Source organism: Tiliqua scincoides, chromosome 1, assembly GCF_035046505.1.
Source record: "Tiliqua scincoides isolate rTilSci1 chromosome 1, rTilSci1.hap2, whole genome shotgun sequence".
NCBI lineage: Eukaryota > Metazoa > Chordata > Lepidosauria > Squamata > Scincidae > Tiliqua > Tiliqua scincoides.
Window position 1 is genome coordinate 269,842,358 of NC_089821.1, and position 23,042 is coordinate 269,865,399.

Consider the following 23,042-nt stretch of genomic DNA (forward strand, 5'->3'; position numbering starts at 1 on the left):
CCTTCACAGACATGACAGAGACTCTGCAGAGCCAAGCACTGCCCCCTTGCAACATACCTTGTCAACTAAGAGGATGGACTTTCAAGAAGAGGATCACTGTGACCTGAATTTATGATATTTTTTACTCATTTCCCCACTCCTGACAGTGAAAGCCTATGTATGTTTACTCAACAGTACGTTCCATTAAGATCAATCAGGCTCACTCTCGAATAAGTGCGTACTCCAAGCAACATCTTCTGGGATGCCAGACTTTCTTTTAATAATGCTTTTTATAAGAGTCTCTTAGCCCAATCCTATGGGTGCATTATGCCAGCAGAATATGAGCTCTGCCAGCATAATGCACTTTGTGGCTCCACTGGAACATGTGGTCTTGCTGCTGCAGCAAGCAGCTGAGTCCGAGGAGAACTAGTGCAGGTAAAGTCACATGGGGTAAGGAGAGAGGGATGTAATGGGGAAAAAATGGGGTGGGATGGAGGGCAGGTCAGTCTAGAAGTGAGATGCTCACTGAATCCTCACCCTCTTCCCAGGCCTGATCTACTTTCACATGGACTTGTGCTAGTGATATTGCTGGCACAAGTCAGAGTTGACCTATGGTGGCAGCTGGAGCTTACCCCAGGGCAAAGGAACAAATGTTCCCTTACCCCAAGGAGATCTCAAAATGCAGAAAGTTCCCTGCAAGATACAGCAGATGCCACACTGGCAGCACTGCACGGGAGTTAACGGTGCCTTGGGTTGCTAAAATTAGAAAAATTGAATGAAAAATGCCCAACATTTGAAAAAACAGGTGTGTGCAAGGGTGGGGGGGGGGGAAGCAGTGAAAGGAACATTTTGTTTTTTTATCGACAGAAATGCATTTTGCCTGAGATGATCCAGGTACTCACAATTTAAAACACTGCACCCCATTTTGTTGTGAGACTTGCTTGTATACTCTACCTCTGAACTGCAGGTATTCCCTCGAGATTGGCAAATAAGCCCTGATCTATTTAGGTAGCAGAATGAGGCACAGAGTGAACTTTTCCACTGCAGACTACAGGCAGTGGCACCATTTTTGAATGCTTCCCCATGTAAAAACACAAGTCTATGTAAGTCAGATTGCACAGTGAGGAGATACCATTTAGCTCAGTTTATTCCCTGCTGTGCTAGTTTCATTTACTTATTTATAACTATTTAAAAACACACATTTATGTTTGTTTTTAAACAGTTACGCCTCCCCTGCCAAAGGTGATCCACAGTGGCTAACAATAGAAAGAGAGCAAAATACATTTTAAAAAACAACTATAGAACAATTTGCAGCATTGTTACAGCTGCCTTTCTACTGTTTAGTGAAAAGGAAAACAGAATGAAAATAAATTGTTTTTAAAAGCAATTGAATCCAAACTAAGGTCCACATCAAAAATCCCTATGAACTATCAGCCAGGTAGCAGCCAAACGTCACCATTGCCAAAGGGCAGAATAAAAAAAAGACAGGGTTTGACACAATGGGTACTGCAGAGTAGGGGGCAGGAAGGCCCTATCTAGGAAGGCACTCCACAGAGTCAGAAACATGGAAATAGTTCTGTAGTTGCAGTATTTCACATAAGGGGGGATGTATTCAAAAATATGCTCTCTCATCTGCAGTCTGAAGGGGTACAGTCCATTATCCCATCTCAGAAAGCTTCCAATGTGTTGCGCTGCATATGGAGACCAGACTGAACCCTGCAATCATGAGAATGCAGGGTTTCTGTAGCCTGTATAGGTCTTTGATCCTCCTGAGAGTTTGCAGAAGCAGTATAAATTTATGCAAGACAGTAAATATTATAAAATGACATATGGAAAATGTACAAAAATCATGCAAACTTAGGGTGCAATCCTAAGGTGTCCTTGGCTGGGCGCAAGTCCCTTGCCCTAAAGCACATTTGCACCTCCTCGGAAGTCGGCTAGGCCAGTGCAGGAACATGTGGCAGCCCTTCATGCCAACTTCACGGGGGGAGCCTTGCGTCAGCTGAGCTCACCCAATGCAAGGCTCTGGGGAGGGCAGGGAGGAGGCGGGAGGGACGCATCCAGGGGTGGGTGAGGAGCGGGAAGTGGGGCTGGAACCTGGCAGATATGCCAGACCCTAGCTCCCATTCCTGAGCAGTGTGGAGCGGCTGCAAGCTGCTCAGCTCTCCTTAGACTTATGCCACCTCTGGAGGTGGCGCAAATCTCAGGAGACCCACTGGGACTGTTGTGGCTTACCCGGGGGAAAGGAGAAGAGTTTCCCCTTACCTCCAGCTGAGCCACTTTGGGGCCCTATCTTGTGCTGGATACAGCGCAGGCCTCCTGGCCTGCCTGTTCCAGCACAAAATAGAATTGCACTGTTAATCTGCTTTGTTTCTACTCATTACAAAATGTAGTGTTTCTGGTGGCAGATTTTTTTTCAGTGTATGGTACATACTGCAAGCACATGATGCTGACTATCTTGTACCCAGACGAGCTGCTGATGGAGCTTCAAGCCTGCTAGTACTCTTCATACCAGGCTACAGGATCTGCAGCTTAGAAATCTCCCCTCCCCTCCAAGAGGACACACAACTGGCACATTTAAATCATGCACTATTAGTCTCTCTGGAGATGATGAACATGTTTGCTATATTTACCTCTTGAGAGTTTCTTCTGTATGGTGTGCTTCTCATTGCAAAGCTATAGTCATGAATATGGCTAAACTCCCCTCTCATTATGAATAGGATTGAGTTGAAAATTACAGCAAACAGGGCTCTTTATCAGCTAATGATGGCTTTCACTTGAGGGAAGGGTACTTCTGCATATCATTTGACAGTAAACTTTCATTTCCTTATTTTGGAGAGAGTGTCACTCAATGCACTGCTGAAGATGACAACTCTTTCTCCAGCAGATGACACAGCAGTGCAGGGAGCAGGAAGAGACTAAGTGAGAAAGCTGAATTCAGTTATTTTCAGATCCTCATTCTACTCTCACCATTGAAAAGGAAGCACTGCAATCTAATGTGTTAGGGCCTAGTTCTATTCAATTTTCCAGTGTCGGGCAGCTGCAATGCAGCCCCAAGGTAAGGGGACAAATGTTCCCATCCCTTAAGGAGGTCTCTGTGACTGCCTCCCCACCACAGGATGCAGTGCATGCCCCATTAGCACAGCTGCACTGGCACTGGAAAATTGGATAGGATTGGGCCCTCAAACAGCATCATGAATAATAGTGTTGTGACAGTGAAATAGGAAACAAAAATAACACAGGATAGTGTGTGCGGGGGTGGGTGGGATGTAGATTTTGCCAAGGAAATGGAACCTCCATGTTTAGCTACAAATTAACTCTGAAGACAAGATGCTGCAGATAAAATGCAGAAGAGTTCATATCCTGCTTATAAGCTTTCCCAAAGCATCTGGATGACTGTGTTGTAAGCAGGGTGATGGATTAGAACAGTGGTTCTCAAACTGTGGGTCAATAGTAGGTCACCATTGGCTTTTTGGTGAATAGTGAAACTGACAAGCTGATAGCTGACAAAGAAAATGTACTGAGCCCGAAGGAAAGTGAAACTGAGCTTCACTGATTGTTTTCTCAGGAATAGGTGGCCCTGCTTTGGTTCACTTTGAAGGGCAAGCCAAAGGGAATGCAACACCACCAGAATGTTTCTGATCTGATCAACAAAGGCCCCAACAACCTCATGAGAAGTAAACTGCCCCCCCCCCCCGAAGCTGACAAGACTGTATTGTGCCCTATAAAAAACAAAACCGAGCCACACATGTGCATTTATTTATGAATAAGCTAACATGCCTCGGCTGTTATTGAAGGCCAGGCAAAGGGGAATGCAAGGCCACCAGAATGGTCTAAATCCGATGAACATGGATATCAAAAAATGCTCCAGAAGGCAGCCCCCCACCATAGTAAAAAGGATAAAAACAGAGGCTTGAGCTTGGTAAAGTCCAACTTTTTTCTTAGTCTCATAAAATTAGGTGGGTCCTGATAGAGCAGAGGTTCCCAAACTAGGGTACTGTGAAACCCCAGCCAGAGAACCTCTGTCACTGCCCCCTTAAAGGGTGGGGTGTCAGCAAACGTGGCTATGTGATCACCATGATTGTGCCACTGCCAGGGAGAAACTTTTTTTTACTTGCCTGGGAGGGTCACTATGGCTCTCCGGTGGATCCAGGGAGCTTGCGACCCCCTCTGCAGGCCTCCCCAAACCTTCAAACTGCTGTAAACGGCAAAAAAGTCACTTCTGGGTTTGCAACGATTACCGTATTTTTTGCTCCATAAGACGCACTTTTTCCGCCCCAAAAAGTGGGGGGGAAAGTGTGTGCGTCTTATGGAGCGAATACTGAAAAAACAAAACAAAACAAAAAAACCCTCTGCCCCGGCCCTGGCCCCGCCCCCTGCCCGCTCGCTCTGCTCTGCTTCCCTGGGCAGTCAGAGGCTGTGCTGGCTGGGGGGCTCCTGCGTTCCCTCAGCACCCGCGCGGACTGTGGCAGCACTGGAGGGAGCCCAAGCCCGCGTGTCTACTCAAAAGTAAGTCTCAGAATCAGTGGGGCTCGCTCCCAGGAAAGCGTGGGTGGGGTGGCAGTCTTGTTGCCCAATCCTGTGCATGCCTACTCTGAAGTAAGTCCCATTAGAGTCAGGGGGGCTTACTCCCAGGAAAGCCTCTCTCTCCCCCCCCAAGCCTGGAGCATCACAGCCTCTCTTTCCCCCCACCCCAAGCCTGGAACATCACATCCTCTCTCCCCCCAAGCCTGGAGCATCACAGCTTCTCTCTTCCGCCCCCCAAACCTGGAGCATCACAGCCTCTCTCTCCCCCCCCCCAAGCCTGGAGCATCACAGACTCTTCCCCCCCAAGCCTGCAGCATCACAGCTTCTCTCTTCCCCCCCCCAAGCCTGAAGCATCACAGACTCTTGCTTCCCACCCCAAGCCTAGAGCATCACAGCTTCTCTCTTTCCCCCCCCCCCAAGCCTGGAGCATCACAGCCTCTTTCCCCCCACCCCAAGCCTGGAGCATCACAACTTCTCTGCAACACAAACACTTTCCCCCCTCTCTCACACACACAGGCTGCCCCCTTCTCTTACACACACAGATGCTCTGCCCCCCCCCACTCACACAGCAGGGGAGGGGCACTTTCACTCACCTCATCCAGCATCTGAATGTAAGCCCCCCCCCCCCATCACAAAGAAAAAACTGTCTCCTTGGTCAGAATGCCAGTGTTTGCTTATTGCACAAGCCCCAGGTAAATCACCATAAATCCAGAGGTTTGTTGTGTCTTGAGAATTCAAGTTGTGGTTGGACTTTCCACTTGTTCATTTGTATTGGAATCATGGAAGAACTGGCGAGGAGGTAGATGAGGTGTCAGCAGTGGCCCCTTTAAGGGTAAGGCCTGGGCATCCAGCACAGCTGCAGCCACTGGAAGGCAATAGGGCCCTCAGGGATATAAGGAGTACCTGAGGCAGAAAGGGTTTGTGGGTTTTGAAGGAGTGCAGGTTGGAGAGGAGACTGACTGGGTTTATTGAATTTGGAATCTGACTGTGGATTGTGATTGGACTTGGATACCCTGATGGATTTGACTGACCTACCTGGAACCTGACCTTGGACTGTAATTTGGCTTATTGGCTCTGGACTCTGATTGGCAACTCTGATTGATGGGACTGATTTACTTGGCATCTGTGGACTAGAACTGGACTCACTTTTGCTTGCTGCACTGGTGAGTTGCACAAGGGGGACTGATCAGCCTTAAGCGGGCATGAGGCCCAGTGGATTGGAATTTGGCAGAACATCATTGTAGCAGAAAGATAATGTGATCCCCTATTTGTGTGCACCTGCTTTTGTGAGCGTCATAAATTCTGACTCTAGCGATGATGAGTTCTTGGGGTTTCCAGAAAACTAGAGTACTCAAACCTTTAAGTCTCTCCATTTGTTAATGACAGTGATAATGGTTCTTAATGCCACTGTTGACTGCTGTTCACTTTACATGGTTCAAATGTTGTTCTATTATAGTTTATTAAATATTTTATTACACTATTTGGTTCAGAATATTTTTTTCCTGTTTTCCTCCTCTAAAAACTAGGTGTGTCTTATGGTCAGGTGCGTCTTATGGAGCGAAAAATATGGTACTTGGGGATAAATATCCTCTTTCTCCAAATTCCACTCCACCCACTTCCTAAGCTGCACTGATACTGTTGCCCTGCTGGTTCTAGCGAAAGGTTAGGATTAGGTTGCCCATTTCACAGACGGTCTGGCATAAGAAAATTTTAAAATTGTATTTACTCTTTCCAGAATGATTTATTGGGTCATTAGTGACTGATATATATTCATTAATGGCTTTATTGTCAAGGAAATCTGATAAAATAACAATGAATCATCGTTACGCAGGAAAGAACTGGATCTTGGTTTCCTCAGAGAAAGATCAGGCCAATGACTGCTAATGCTTTAGTGAGCCATAAGATGATAACTTGAGAAAGTTTGAATGGTATTGAAAACAATTAAATGAGACACAAAAGGTAATATTTTTAAAGGGCAAAGTAGAGGAAAACAAAATACTTTCAGATACTCTTGCTGCTCCCAAATCATACAGATTTCCTTGTTTAGAGAGTTTCTGAACGGAACCAATTTCAAAGAAGCATCAAATAAATATTTTAAATTTTAATGACATACTTTGCTAACCAGCAAGATTTTGTTAGTAAAAGTGCATTTTGTCACTGTTGTAAATATGCATGTAAACCATCTTCCTAAAAGTGTGTTTTCCATAATTTTGTAAAACTTGAGCTGGATTTTTGAGTTCCAATAAAAATGGAGGGAAACCATATTTCTGTCTATGTAGAATTATTTTTCCTTTCAGTAAGTTAAACATTTCAATTGGATATAAAACTGTACAGCACAATATGGCAAACACCCACAAAATATATATTTTAAAGAGGAGATCTTAATATTTCATGTGATCCAAAGTTACTTAGGAGCAATAATATTTCAAAAATTACTCTCTGCAATTCTCAGATATTCTGAATAAATATAGCCTAATGAACTTTTTGTTGCATCTCCAATGCTGTGACAAGAGGCTATTTGCATCACTCAGCTTGTCAAGACATACACTGTATTCATGTATTGATTTTCTTTTAGCATCACTCATTTGATCCCAGTTGATTGTTGATTCTAACATAAGTTCAATAGCCAGCAACCGCCTTCAACAGTGTCCCAGTTACAGCCTCTATGGAAGTCTACAACACACAACGAATCTCTACTACCCAAAGAACACACACAATGCTTTTGACAAAACAACTTGTAGCAGATTTTTTTTTAATGTTCAAAAGTAAGGAATATTTTCAAGAACTTCTAATCAGGGCTTATCTCAGGATGTCATTTGGGATGTTCTGAGGAATGCACTCAGTGGAGCAAATCAAGCTAGCAACTTCATGTATTTTGCTGGTGGAGATGAACCCTTAAAAATACTCATAAAAGAAGTGATATTTGTGGAATTTATAGCACCCTTCAGGGGAAAAGAATAAGTGGAATCCCTTGAGTTTGGTAAAGACCATAGGGTAATGACGTATCTCAACCATTCATATGACAAACTAGGAAACGAGAATTCTAAAAAGTTGACTAACCCTTTTAAATATAAATTGACTAGAAACAAAATATTTGTAGCAACAAATGATACAAACAGATGCTTACATAACACTGAAGACATCAGCAGGAAATCTGCTGAATTCTACGAGCAATTATATAACATGCAGGTGACAAATTCTGGTCTTATAGCCAGCCAAGGCTCTATTCTGCAGAGGTGGGGTTATTGTCTATGATGCTAGGCTGAACTTTGCAGCCTGAAGTCAGGAATAATTCATTATCCCCCTCTAGACTTAGAAGGACAATGCTTTGACTTTGCTGCATTGCAATTTGGAGACACTGTTTTCATTTACTGCAAATGCAAGACGTGTCCTCTTCCTGAGCTTGTAACTGGGGAGGTGGGGGATCTACTGCTGCTTTCTTTTACTCTGCCACTCTCTGCAGCACCTTGTTGTGCCTGGCAGAGCCAAAAAGCCAATTTAAGAAGTTAAATTCCCTCCTGCAAACTTTTGGCTTTTGTGAAGATAAAATGGGGAGAAAATGGGACTGAACTTTCTCCTCTTCTTGTCACCAGCACTCTTGCCTTGGTGGCAGTTGCAGAAGCAATGCTCCTCCCAGTGGCTGCTTCAGTTACCACAATAAATGTCTCCATACATTTGGAGAAGTGATCACTGAAATACCCCCCCCATCACTGCAGATTATATAGCAGGCTGAGAAAACAGAGCAGGTAATTCAGGCTAGCCCCAGAGGAAGCTCACAGAATGGTGCTGAGAAAGGAACTGGAGGTAGACTCACTTCAGTGAATGTATGGGACCCTTAGGAATGGGGCTTGACACATTAAGCAGAGGGGGCAGAATTGTGAGTGAGTTGATTTGCATACTCCTGGTTATACCAAAGACTGACTCAACAAAACATACATTCATACTTACCTGGATAGGATCGGGATTCAGGCTTTGCAAAAAAAGCAGCAATTTCTAAATCAAGAGATAACAGAAAATGAAATCAAACAAATCAGCTAAAAAAACTTAAAAGCACACTCTTAGCTGAATTTGCTAGGAAACAACAAACAACTTAGGGCCCAATCCTATCCAACTTTCCAACTCCAGTGTAGCCACAATGCAGCCCTGGGGTAAGGGAACACATGTTCCCATACCTTAAGAAGGCCCCCATGTCTGCCTCTCCACCACAGGATGCAGTGTACACCCCACTGGCACAACTGCACCAGCACTGGAAAACTGGATAGGATTGGGCCCTTAGTAGCCTAATCCTAACTAGTACCTGCCCGCACAGCGCAGTGGTGGTGTCTACTGCTACATGGTGTCTACTGCTCCTGAAGGCTGGCAGGGACCATGTTGAGGCAGAGAGGTAACTAATATAAATTTTCACTTACCTTCCTCTATTGCACCATGGTCCCCTATGGGTTTACTCAGATCTGCACAAGCTCTTTGCTGGTGCATGTCTGAGTAGAGCCAAGGGGGCGTGATGAGGCTGGGCGGAATAGAGGATGTCAGCAAAGCAGTTGCTGCCAGTATCCACCCTCTGCCTGCCATGCCATGCCATGCCCCTGGAGGCCACAGTCCCCATCCAATTTTGCCCACCTCCATCCCATTCCACCCACCCCTGCCCCCACCACTAGCTTACCTTCAGTAGCAGAGGTTACTAGATGCAGGGCATTGAGACTTTGGAATCACTGCCACTTGCAGCAGCAGCAGTTCCAGTTTGGTTGCCACAGCATGCACAATGTACTACCATATGACCATTTATGACAGTGGAATTATGTTCCACTGTCAAATGCTCAGTTAGGATCAGGCTGTAGGATTTGTTAATATATAACAACTTTCTTCAACAATATATTTATAAGGGGGAATGTTGATCCCAGATATATGGCATGAAGCTAGATCATATTATTATCTAAACCACAGAACCCCCCCCCCCCCCACATTGCTAGGACTGCATATAGCGGGGTGGCCAATCTTTCAACTTTAGGGATCCTGGACCTTTAACAATTGTGCAGAACAGTGGTTCTCACACATTTAGCAATGGGACCCACTTTTTCGAATAAGAATCTGTCAAGACCCACTGGAAGTGATGTCATGACCAGAAATGACATCATCAGGCAGAAATATTTTTAACAATCCTAGGCTGCAATCCTACCCACACTTACCCTGGAGTAGGTCCTTTTTACTATCATTGTTAAAAGAATAGAAATAGTAGCTTGTTAAAAGTATAGGTCTGTAACATTTCCCCAAATGCAGTCACATACCATGGTAGCATCAAGTCTAATATATTAAAAATAAAATATTAAAATGATTGGGGACCCACCTGAAATAGGCTTGCAACCCACCTGGTGGGTCCCAACCTGCAGTTTGAGAAACACTGGTATAGAGGAAGGAATTTCAGCAGATACAACTTGTCATCTCACAGACAATCTGCCCCTGCTGCAATTCTCCTCTCTATAATTCTTAAAGGTCCAGGATCCCTAAAGTTGAAAGGTTGGCCACCCCTATTGTAGACCATCAGATTTATGAAGTCAAGCTTCTAAACATCTCATTGCAGTTCTTGCTCATTGACTGGGTTCACAGGCATCCTCATATGTCCAAAGAGCGAAACTGGATTTATGCTACACAGATAGCTCACTGATTTTGTTTTCAGGCTTCTAAATGAAGTTCATTATGGCAATGTAACCAATTTCCCTTGTTACCATTTTTGCCTTTGGACATCCACAAGTCCTTCAACAAACTGAAATGGTCTTTTTAATTACTCTGTGCTGCAGTGTTTCTCAAACTGTGGGTCAGGACCCACTAGGTGGCTCACGAGTCAATTTCAAGTGGGTCGCCATTCATTTCAACATTTTATTTTTAATATATCAGATTTGATGCTATCATGGTATGTGAATGCATTTGGGAGAATGTTACACATCGATACTTTTAACAAGCTGCTCTGTATATGCTTTTAACAATGATAGTAAATGGGTCTTACTCCTGGGTAAGTGTGGGTAGGATTGCAGCCTAGGATTGTTAAAAATTGTCCTATTTGATGATGTCACTTCCAGTCATAACTTCACTTTCAGTGGGGCCTGACAGATTCTCATTGTAAAAAGTGGGTCCCAGTGCTAAAAGATTCAGAACTACTGCTGTACTGAAATATGGATATAAAACCCAACCTGTACACAACTACTTTACATGACTCACCATTCATTCAGTTAAGGCGGAACACTGAGCTGGGCTTTCCCCCCACTTTTCCTCTGTTATGTGCCACCCCTACTGCCTCCATGACAAGATCAATTCAAGCTATGGAAAGTTTGTAATTAAGGATTGGGCATACCCACACCATCACACACTTCTGCAGAGGACACAGCCCTCCTCTTAACAAATCTCAAAACAAGTGAGCTGTTTAAATTATTAAGGGAATATGGAGTGGACACTGGCCAGAAAATCCCACTAGGATTACTTGGTGTATATTTAGGTCTAGGTGTTGAAGCAAAGCAGCCCTACCCTTCCTCATAATGAACCATATGAAAAATGTATTCAGCTTATTCTTCCTTCTAGAAAGACAGACATGCACATGTTATAGGCTGCGACTGGCAGTGCAATGATTTTATTAGAAATTTAGTCCATATTTTCTTGATTGCTGTTACAGAAACAAATCAAAGGAGATGAAGTGGCTCCAATCTCATGCATTAACTATAATGAAAGCAACATACTTCCCAGAGACGAGCTCAGTGAAGTGGAGAAATAAAAATCTGTAGCCAGAGGGAGCCTGATAAACCAGCCATTTTTTCTCTCCATGCTCCTGCAGTTTTGCTTCAGCCCAAAGAGGCAAGCCTCTCTTAACTCTGCCCACTCCCAATTATGAAGAGACGGGAACTTGCAAAACTTTTCAAAGTAGAGCAGAGCAAATTGTGGGTGAGTGCATGTACAGAGGCAGGTGTACACATTGCATGTACACAGTTAGGTAGGTGGTTGAAGAGGGACTTTGGGGCAGGACCACAAGGATTCAGCAGCGTTCATGTCATGTAAGGAATTTCAACATGGGGCTCATGCAATGTGTGACTTGTGTAACAGCTACTGTCTTAATGTCACCATAATTTATGTGGCAGGTCTGCTTTCTGACTATGGTGCGCTTGCAGCTGATTCAGCCATTCAGAAAAGGCACGTTTATAGCTCTGGTGGCATGTTTATATCATCTCATATTAGTATGAAGAATTGCACTTCATTTATTATAGCTCATGAGTATGTATGGAATTGTTGTAAGCTGTCCTGTTCTACAGGCAGTTTACAATTGGTTTGTGAATGTATATCTCTGTTCCTAAATAGTTCACAATGTAGGTATTAAGTTTGGGTGACCTGAGGAAACAAAAGGGGGCAAGCTAATAATGATTCCTCGCACTGACATATGCAGCTGCCTTATATTGAACCAGCAACTAGCTTAGCTATGCAGTATTCCAGATACGTATCTTTACCAGCCCTATCTGGAGATGGCAAAATTGAACCTGGGACTTTCCAGTTGCAAAGCTTATGCCCTACCACTGTGTTCCAACCCTATGAAGTTCTAACTTGTTCACCTTCTTCTCTCAATAGTGAAACTACAAATTCACCACAAATGTACAACTAAACAGAAACAAAGGGGGAAAAAAACATTAAAACCAATAGCAATTTTGAACTCAGCCCCCATCCCCACTTTTAAAAAATGCACTGTACATCATTATCTCTGACTGCTGGGTACAAGGAAGTGGCAACAGGCTACAGGTATTTTGTTTGTCCCCAGAGACATCTGGTGGGCTATTGTGAGAAACAGGAAGCTGGACTAGATGGGACTTTGGCCTGATCCAGTGGGGCTCTTCCTTGTGTTCTTACATCACGTTTCTCAAAATAAGCCCTTTTCCATTGCAAATTATGTATGTTTGCTTGCTACTCAAATCAAATTTCCCTTTATATTTGGTCTCATGGATCAAATACAGAACAGTTCATTTTGGAGAATTCAGCAGATACTTAAATTCCCTTCTCTTCTGCCTCCATTTTTTTTTTTTTTGTCATTATCACAGAATTACGACATGACATTTGTAATGCATTTTCTGGTTAGTTGTTCAGAAAGTTCAATAATACAACTTAAATGCTTGCTTATTTTAAAAATGAAGACCACTTTCCACAAAGCACTACTGAGAATCATAGCATAATGCAACACGTATTTGTTTCACATAATATGTATCCCATTTTTCATCAACACTTTAGAGTAATTTATTTGAGGTTTGAAATAATAACAAAATAAAATAAAAGGAATACAATTATTCAACAGAATGAAGAGATATTTTCCTCCTTTCAATTTTCTCTTTTTTTTAAATAATAAAAAACCCTCCAAGCAATATTAGTGTGGGCACCTTGGTAGATATCCTACACTGGGAACTGGGAACAGAGTGCATCCCTGCTCATTCTGCTGGACATGTCAGCAACCTTTCAACTATGGTATTTATATCTATATCTAGATGGTTTCTAGAACTATGGTACCTATATCTATATATATGTGATAACTATATCAAGTATGGTTTCTTTCTAGAACTTCCAGGATTAGGCTCCAGAGTACCTTGCTGTGGTCACTTTGTCCTTCCTGGAGGGCAGAACCTAAAAGATGAAACTCCTGTTTGGCACATTGGCCTATAATGTCCCTCAAGGTCATATTCGAACCGGCAAGCTTTTTAACGTCTACAAGAAGACCCTGGGAGAAGTCAGACAGAGTTTGGGGGTTTAATGGCAGTAATAGGTGGGTGACACCCACCTCACTTCCATCTTTAGCCAAGCTGTGGAAGTTCTAAGTCATTGCTTGGAATCAGTGATGGGCTATATGAGGACTAATTAACTGAAATTAAGAGCCCAATCCTGAGCTGTCCAGCGCTGGTAGTATGCAAGTACCTGGGTGTCAAAAGAACATGTCATAAAGCCTGTTTGTGGCACCCAGGGAGGAGGGAGCACTGGTGTTGCTCCCTCCCAGGGAGGTGCCGGGCAGACACCTGTAATGGGCCGCTGGCAGTAGGTAACACCATCAGATGGTGGTGCAGCATTTTGGGGGTGGGGGGTAGGCATTGGTGGGGGGAGGGGGGAGGGACCAGGACCAGGGAAGGCCTCCTTCACCAGATCCTATCCTGCATATTGGGCTGCAAAGCCCAACATGGGGTTTTCGAGTCGGTGCCAGCAAAATAGCTGGTGCAGACTCAAGTAGCCCCATTGTGGGACCGGGGACTATTTTGCTGTCGCATTCCAGGGTGGGTGGAGGGTGGAGTGGGGGACTAACTACAAAAGTAAAAAATGCTCCTTCTCTGTTTTGGAGCAGGGTGGTTAAAACATTTTTGCTCCATCAGGTAAGGTATAAATATTTTAATATACATACATTTTATAATATCAGAATAATACTAACTCTAATTCAATGTCTTTGTTTTACAGAAAAAATAGTTAACTATAATGGGCTAGTACGGCAACTACATTGTTAATATCTAGCAGTAATAAACAGGTAAGTATTTCAATGTGTAATGAATAATGTACAGGTGCAGCCTATTTATCTGCGGATTTTTTAATCTGCGGATTTGTCTCAACAAGAATGGGGTGGGGGAACCAAAAGTCACATACACCTTTGCCTCGCGCTGGTGTCTCGATCCATTTCCAGGCAGCCCAAAACACTGCAAAAAGGCTCTGCCTTGCCCAGGCAGGGAAATAACCCTGGAGTCCTGGAAGATGTTCCCCTTACAAAGGAACAGTAACACTCCTGGAGCCCCTGAGCCAGCAAAGAGGCTGAAGAGGGGAAGGGGGGGGCAAAAATCTCTGTAGCCAGAACAAGGTGCAGCAGCAAGGTGAAGCTCGGGTGCTCTCTCTCTCTCTCTCTCTCTCTCACTCACACACACACACAGGGGCAGGTGTGGTAGCAACAGAGGGGACTGCTTCAAAAAAAACCCAGGGAATGTTTGCCAAATTCACCCCCCCCCACTGAGATGGTGCAGGCAATCACCAACACAAGCAACCCCCCCCCCCATGGTGCAGGCAATCACTGACACAAGCAAGCCTTCCTACCAAGCAAAGCATGAGATATAGCCTACAATCCTCTCCACACTTTCCTGGGAGTAAGCCCCATTGACTACAATTAGGCTTACTTCTGAGTAGAAACTCATAGGGCTGGACTCTTAACAGATCAGCATCCCATGTGAAAGAAGCCGGGCTCATGAAAGGCAATGGGCAGGGCTGAGTATGGAGCGGAGGGGATTGATAACAGCTGCCTTAGTTTCCTTCCATCCGGAAGTGTCAGGCTGCAGTGTATTTGCATAACTATGGAATTTAGCACAACTCATTTTTTGTTAATTGCGCCGAGTCACAGAACGGAACTAATGTGGATAAATAGGCTCCACCTGTAATAAAACCATGACTTAAGCTTATACATGCACCATGTGATTTATTATAGAAACATATTATTATAATAAAGCAATAAATGAATAAAGATATCCAGACTTACTCATGAAAGGACACCAGGCTAAGCTGGGCAAGGAAACTTCTATTCACCTTGACAGCCAAGAGAAGCACTGTGACCGGGGCACCCCAAAACTATGATCATGGCTCTTCAAGGGAGTGCAACGCAATTCTGAACAGACAGATCATCCAATTATACCCAAAATACAACTGTTAGGGATCAGAAAATAGGGGAAGGCTTCTGGCTTCCATGTTCATCTTGAATTTTCCTAAAAACTTGCTTATCCACAGTTGGAAATATGATGCCAGGCAGACTATATTCTGATGCAAAAGGGATTAAGTTTGGATTATCAGGGGAATGATCAGTTTGAAGCCTGAATAGGTTTAAAAATGCAGCAGTATCATGTGTTCTTGGACCAGTCCATATTTTCAGTAGAATTGCCAGAAGCACAATCTACTACTACTTGAACAATCTACTACTACCATCCTGCAACATGACTTAGGAAATGATCATTCCAATACTGCCTCTATATTTGAGAAGATCCTCCACTATCCACTGTTTGCTAACACTGACAATGTGCCATGACGTAAAATTATAGCACACAGCATGGGAAAAGGCATTCAGCCCAGTAGCTGATCTTTGCCAACTTTGGTTAGTTCCTCATAAGAGTTAACACTACAGTGAAGACAAGAAAATTTTCCTCTTAGAATGGGCTATAGAACAAAGATGCCAGGTGTCAAAGGTGTAAAGGGAGCATGGGGAGAAAAACTGATCCATTATAGAGCGGTTGAAGTCCTCCCTGCACAGTGTTTGGTAATGAAGATGCTGGAAACATACCTGATCCATATGAGGAGGGGTGATAAAGAACAACATTCTAAAGTGTTTACTTTTTAGAGAACTTTCTGCTCAACCCCATTTAATTATCCAAGTGATCCCTGCCGTTTCAGGACAGGTAGTAACCATAATTAATGTACTGAAGTGAATCTATAAAACTTTGCACTCCTTTCCAGCTGGGATCTTCGCAGCTGGAGCTTCTGTGCATGCAATGTGTGTGCACCCCTAACTACATGAGGAATTGCTCATGTAAAAAGACACTCGATACAAGACTTCTGAGATCAGGTCAATTCAATAATTTGGGCTGTAAGTGCCTAGCCCTTTTTAAAAGTTGAAAACCTTCCAATTGGTTATTCAGAAGAAACAGCAAGGGCTGAGTTCTTTCTTTAACAGCTTTCCCATTACCTTGTCGGCTAGAATCAAGGGTATTCTGGCCAGGCAAGGATAGCAATCTATGAGGCTATAAATGAGACCAGCCAGATACAAGGTTCACCAACAAGAAACAGCTTGGAGTATTGCTCCAGCAAGGCTTGGAGACAATTACTCTCTCTGCAGGTAGGTGAAGTGGAGGGGGAAAGTTCTCCTGGGGGTTGCAGATAGTTCTGAAGAATAGGCTGTAAGAAGATGTAGTACATAGAGCTGTCTCCTAGGAGCAGGAAAAGGCAGCCTCCCTAACTCTTGGGGTTTCCATGTTTTTTTTTCTAGGGATCTCTAGTAGAACAGTTGCTTCACTGAATGCTGCCTCCAGTGGCTGTCTAGCCTCTTTGATGTCTGAATATTTGGAGTTGTCTTCTGTGTATTGCGTATATTTCTAAGGACCTGATCCTATCCAATTTTCCTGATCCTATCCAATTGCAGCCGCAATGCAGCCCCGAGGTAAGGGAACAAATGGTCCCTTACCTTGAGGAAGCCTTCATGACTGCACTCCCAACAGGATGGAGCGCATGCCCCGCTGGCACACTTGCATCAGTGCTGAAAAGTTGGTTAGGATCAGGCCCTAAATCCTGGATCATGACAAACCGATCAGCAGGAATTTTTAAAAGGCTTTGTGCGCAAGTGTGACTCTAACAAGAAGAAGAGGAAGCAGTATTTGTGTTGTATTTTCCTAAGAACTACAACAAGTGCATCACATGTAACAAGTGCATCACATGTAATAGCTTGTTGTAGTTCTTAGGACAATCCTGTAAGATAATATTATTATCCTCCTATTGAGGGAAACCGAGCTTGAGAGGGAGGAGCTTGCCTAAGGCCACCTAGTGAAAATTCATGACAGAGGTGAGATATGAAGTGGTCCGGATTCACAGTTCACTCTCTAACAGAGCAATTCTATGCATGTTTATTCAGAAGTAACTCCCATTGTCTTCTGTACAGCTTATTCCTAGTAAAAGTATGTATAGGATTGTAATCTTAGCTACTATACTACATAAACTATGTTGGATTAGAGACTTGGGCTTTAAGGAAAGGAATAATATAATCTCCAAGGAATTACAGGTTGAGTCTCATTATTCAGGAGGGTTCTGTTCCAAGAACTCACATGGACGGTAAAAAACGCACTATATGCGCTCAATTTAAAAAACAGTCTCTTTGCTCTGGTGATTTAAAAACAGCCTTGATGACCTTTGTAATGCACATAGAGACAATCAGTCTCTCTCCAGGAGTTTAGGCTTCACTAGGAGACAGAAATCCCTCCCTTCACCAGGAGCCCCAGCAAGGGGGAAAGAATGGAGAAGGTGATAATTGCTGCCATTTAGCCTTCTTTCACGTGCTCAGGGGGAAAGGAGGAGTGAAGCCTGCAGAGAGAATGACTGATGGATTGTCAGCTGGCTGCCCTCTCTGGCTTTATTAAACTACCGATTTCCTTTAATTTAAAGGGTCCTTCTCATCAGCTTCAAGATAGAAAAATCTGTGGATACTTGGGTTATACCTGTAATCACTTGTATGACTGTCTCTCTACAACAGTAAAAAGCAGTTTTTTAAACTGTTGAATCAATTCCGTGTATAAAAAATCTGTGTATAACAAGGTTGGACCTGTATGTTCCAAGCCAGATACATTTTGCAGCAGAATGAAACTGCAATTGTCTTGTTCCTTAAGATCTCAGGCCTGGAAAGAAGCCCACAGCCTTGCACAATGAAACAACATATTTAAACTGTAGCAGTAAATCCTTGAGAGCCTTTGAATAAACTTATACGAAGGCTCCAGTGAAAGGTATTGTACCTCTCTGTGTCGTGATAAGCTCTTGAAAAGGTCATACTTGAGACCACTTCCTTCACGCTAAGTAATCTCTCTTCTTTTGACATTATTAACATTTCAGTGTTGACAGTATATTTATGAGGCTTTCTGGAAATAGGTATTATGGACTATAAAGACATTAGTGCATGGCAGGGGGAAGGAAGTGATTCATTTACATTTTTAATTGCCTAACACCTTTTTGCTAAAAGTTCAATTCATGTTATGCCTCGCCTGTCTAAGTTCCATACAACCCTGACAGCAGAATGCAGTTCTTATGAGGACATATTTTTCCCTACTTATGATACTTACTCATAGAAATAATATACTGCATCTACAGAAAATCATGATCCCCACTTCTTCATCAATAACAGGAAGCAATATGAATACCAATTTATATCAAAGATACTATTTTGCCACATGTACATAAATGAAAGAGCAAGCAGAGAGGTGGAACATTTCAAGTATGTACTGTGTAAAACCTGGTGAGTCATAGGAAAAAGCTGCAGGAGGTACTGTGGGGTATTCTGCACCTCAGCTCTTGGTGAGTTACCAAAACCAAAATTTGGAGTACACGTCAAGACTCTTCATCAGGTCAAACATCTGTGGACTTTTGAGAAAAGCCAAAATAATAAGAATGAAAAATAGGGTTTTTTATGAGCTTCAGCTGAATTGCTAGCTGTGGCTTTAATTCTTTACTCCCTCCTGCTGTATCAATTTGGATATGGAACTGCATAGTTTGTTCCTTGAGGAAAGCTCCCATGAGTACAAAAGGAAAGTTTTTTCCTTGGAAAATAGCAGCCTCAGGTAGACCTGATTAAGACCACAGAAGGGTCAAAGTGTTAAAGGGCATAATCCTGACTGTGCCTTGGGCCACCGCAAGTGCCTTGTGCCAGCCCAAGGAGGCTGCATCTAGCTTCCGTGCTGACTAAGGCAGGGAGGGTTGTGTCGGCCAAGCTCAGAAAATGCAGGGGTCTGGGGAGGGTGGGGAGGAGGTGGAAGGGAGGCAATCTGGGGTGGGGGGAAGGACAGGCAGAGGGCAGTCCCAGGAGCAGATGGGGAGCGGGAGGCAGGGCTGGAACCCGGCTGTTATGCTGGATCCCAACCCCGTTCCCCAAGCAGCACAGAGTGCTTGCAGCCACTCCACTCTTGGATTTATGCCACCTCCTGAGGTGGCACAAGTCTGAGGGTACCCATTGGGGCTGTGGTGGTTTACCTGAGAGTAAGGGGAAGAGTTTCCCCTTGCCTCTGGTTGAGCCACTTTGGGCCCCTATCTTGTGCTGGATACAGCACAGGTCTCCTGGCCTGCCTGTTCCAGTGCAAGATAGGATTGCACTGAAATTTTCATTTGCCAAAGTGATAGTCCCAATCCAGATCAGCACTCCATGACTTCTGCTTACATCCGAAGTGTGGGGGGGGGGGGCAAAGGATGTGATTAAAATTTATTTTAGCCTAACTTAAATACGTCATTGAAATACAGAACATAAGAACATAAAAACCTTGCTAGATCAGGCCAAGGGCCCATCTAGTCCAGCTTCTTCCGTCGCACAGTGGTCCACCAGATGCCTCAGGGAGCACTGAAGACAACATGATATTTGTATAATGTTGCCACTCCCTTGCACCTGGCTTTCAGAGATAGGCTACCTCTAAAACCTGGAAGTTGCATATCGCTGATCATGGCTTGTAACCTGTGATGCACTTTTCCTTGCTAAAACTGTCCAGACCCCTTTTAAAGACATCTAGGCCTTCAGGTGCTATCACAACATCCTGTGGCAAGGAGTTCCACAAATTAATTACTCTTTGGTTAAAGAAATATTTTCTTTTGTCTGTTATGACTTTCCTGCCACTGAATTTGAGTAAATGTCCCCTGGTTCTTCTGATGTGTTATTCTACCCACTCTATCCATCCCATGCATAACCCCATGCCCAGTGGCCAGGGCCTCTGAGAGAAATTTTATCGGGGGTTACAAAGTTTCTCTTGGGCCCCTTTGCAAAGGGGAGAGGCGAAACAGAGTGGGGGAAAGTGGTGATGGGCAAGCAGGATGGGAACTGGGAGAAGTAAAACAGGATGGGGGAGGGTAGAGACAGCTGAAAAGTCTTCTGAGCCCTGCTCTACCCACCCATGTGGCATCAGCAGATAGATACAGTAACACAGAAAACCAAACACACTCCCAAGCATATAGGGCTTGCCGGTAGCTGCAGCTCCGTGCTTGTGGTAGTGTCCCCAGCATCCCATGCAGGCAACAAGTCTGAGTAGATAGGAAAATGTAAGATCCCAGGAAGTTTCTGGGCCCCCTCCTTTGGCTCCTGGGCCCCCTTTCTGACCCTGGGCCCAGTTACAAATTACCCCCTTTACCCCCCTCTCCTAGGCCCTGCAGTGGCATTGCTAAGGGAGTGGGGGGGGGTGCAGGCCGCACCAGGTGATGCGCATGGGGGGTGACGCGCACTGGGGGCTGACACACTAAAATTGCAGTGGTTAGGAGTGACCCTATCATATTATATACCGTTGGATTTCACGTGGAATGCAATGCAAAAATCCAGAGTGAAATATCTCCTTTCTATCAAAAGTTACCGCCAAAAAACTGGAGAACCAAAAATGTATGGATCCCTATGGAAAGTGAGCCATATCGCACGTTTACTTGCAGTTAGGTGAACCTGCCTTAGTCCATCAGAAAGGGCAGGCTGAGAGGAATCCAACAACACCAGAATGGTCCTGATCCAATAAATGCAGCCCCCAAAAACACCTGAGAAGGAAGTCCCTCCCTCCAAGCAAATGAATGTATTGAGCCCTATGGAAAGTTAAACTAAGCTTCACGGTTGTGTTTACTCGCGAGTAAGCAAACATGCCTTGGCTGGTGTGGAAGATCAGGTGAAGAAGAGTATAAGGCTACCAGAATGGTCCTGATCCTATGCACCTGCAACTAAACAACTGCTCCAGAAGGCAGCCCGCCCCCCAAAAGGATCAAAACGGAGGCTTCAGCTGATAAGATTAACTTTTTTGAGACCTGCAAAGCCAGGTGGATCCTGACAGTGATCTGGTTTAAACAGAAGTTCTTAAACTAAACTGGGCACTGGATACGGCTGAAAACCTTACTGATTTTGAAATGGGGTGGGTGTTATTGCAGGCAGGCTGCAGAGGAAATTCACTTGGTGGAACAGGGCTAGCTTCTGCTTATTTAATTATTTGTTTTACTTTAATTATTTATACTTATTTATTTTAATTTGCCTGATGATGTCACTTCCACCATGACATCACCTCTGGTGGGTCTTAGAGAGATTGTCATTCTAAAAAGTGGGTCCCAGTGCTAAAAGTTTGGGAACTGCTGCAATAAGGTGTTAGTAAGCCGGGGGTGTGTGTGTGACACCACTAGTGACCAAAATCACTAAAATCATAATTTGGAAGAATAATACCAGCATGTTATAGATCAATCAATGCGTAATTTCATGCAGAATGTGTTCTGTCTTTGTTCTATGAAAAGGTACAGCCAAAAAACCAGTGGGGGCGGAGTGATAATACATCACCACGCCCACCACCTGGGGTGTTGCCCCACCCACTGCATGGGGGGGGTGACGCGCTGGCATCCCGCACCAGGTGATGCCACTGCCCATGCCTAACATTGGTTTAACCAGGGGAATAGTTAAAAATTCCATAATAAAAGCATTTTTATATATACTCTTAATGGTTTAGGTTAGGAAGCTTCCCAGTATTTGGTGAGACAAACTCAGAAGGTGCAAAACGTCTTTTCTTCCACAAGGTTTCTGAACATCATGCTGTTGCCCAGTGGTCCCAAGTGTCTTAACCTGGAGATAATGTACATTACAGTAACATCATGGGTATTTCTGATTATCAAATGCTAGAATAAACATCATGTCCATCATGCCTTGCTTATGGTATTGCAAATGGCATCTGGTGATCCATGGCCGGGGAGAGAGTGCCAGAGAAGATGGACCTTTGGTCTGATCAGGCAAAGCAACACATATGTTTTATAAACACAGTTTAATGCTCTGAGCCTTGTGTGTTGGACAGGCCATAGATCAAAGACAACCATCTGCAAATGAACATAAGCGGGGTAGTACTATGAAGCCTGTGCATCTATTTTCATATCACTGTTCAGTTTCAAATACTCAAGTTTATCCATCAGTGCTGACAGCAATTACTTAATTCTCAGCTATTTCAGTAATCTCAGATAAGCTGTCCTCAGATGTCATTTGTAAGAAATCTCATTACTTCTCTACCTGCCAGCCTTAATATGGTTAAAGCTTAGCCTTCATTTTTAGCATCAAACCTGTATCTCAGAGGTAGAAGGAACAAAATGACATGAAAAATCTCAAGCGTGTGTGAGAGACTTTAAGAGGTTTCTTCATCAATACAGAAGAGATTGATACTGCTAATATGTCATTGTGATTCATGTGAAAGTGGTGATTCAGAGCACTGTGGTTCATCATAACAATGCTCATAATTCCTCTGATTCAGGGAAGTCTTCATTTTGCATAGTAAATGTACAATTTTCCAATAATCATATGTGGGTATAAAGTTCTCAGTTGTTGTTATGCAAGCAGATATTTATGTGACAATCTTGGGCCCAATCCTATCCAATTTTCCAGTCCTGGTGCAAATACAATGCAGCCCCATGGTAAGGGAACAAATGTTCCCATACCTTAAGGAGGACTCTGTGACTGCTGCCCCACTACACGATGCAGTGCATGCCCCATTAGCCCAGTTGCACCGGCACTGGAAAATTGGATCAGATTGGGCCCCTTATGTGCTATTGTTCCTGCCTCCTTAACTCCCATATATACCTATATACATAAATGTACACCTAGATCTCCAGAAGCTCATGGATCGTTTTAGCAAGGGCTGCCAAGATTTTGGACTGATGATTAGCCTTAAGAAAACACAGGTCATGGTTCAGGATGTGGACTCACCTCCCTGCATTACAATCTCTGCTCATGAACTGGAGGTTGTCCATGACTTTGTGTACCTTGGCTCAACGATCTCCGACACCCTTTC

General features: G+C 43.9%; 1 protein-coding gene across 15 annotated transcripts in view; it reads right to left on the bottom strand.

Moving 5' to 3' along the window:
- Positions 1 to 23,042, bottom strand: part of NRXN1 (neurexin 1) — a 1,133,747-nt gene that overhangs the window by 884,724 nt on the left and 225,981 nt on the right. For 8 of the 15 annotated variants that reach the window (XM_066625795.1, XM_066625770.1, XM_066625804.1 and 5 more), the window contains one exon: positions 8,455 to 8,499. The exons of the other annotated variants lie outside the window; for them this stretch is intronic. In XM_066625795.1, the coding sequence (XP_066481892.1) occupies positions 8,455 to 8,499 (45 nt within the window). The remainder of the gene's footprint in view (positions 1 to 8,454; positions 8,500 to 23,042) is intronic. 15 annotated transcript variants of the gene reach the window in all.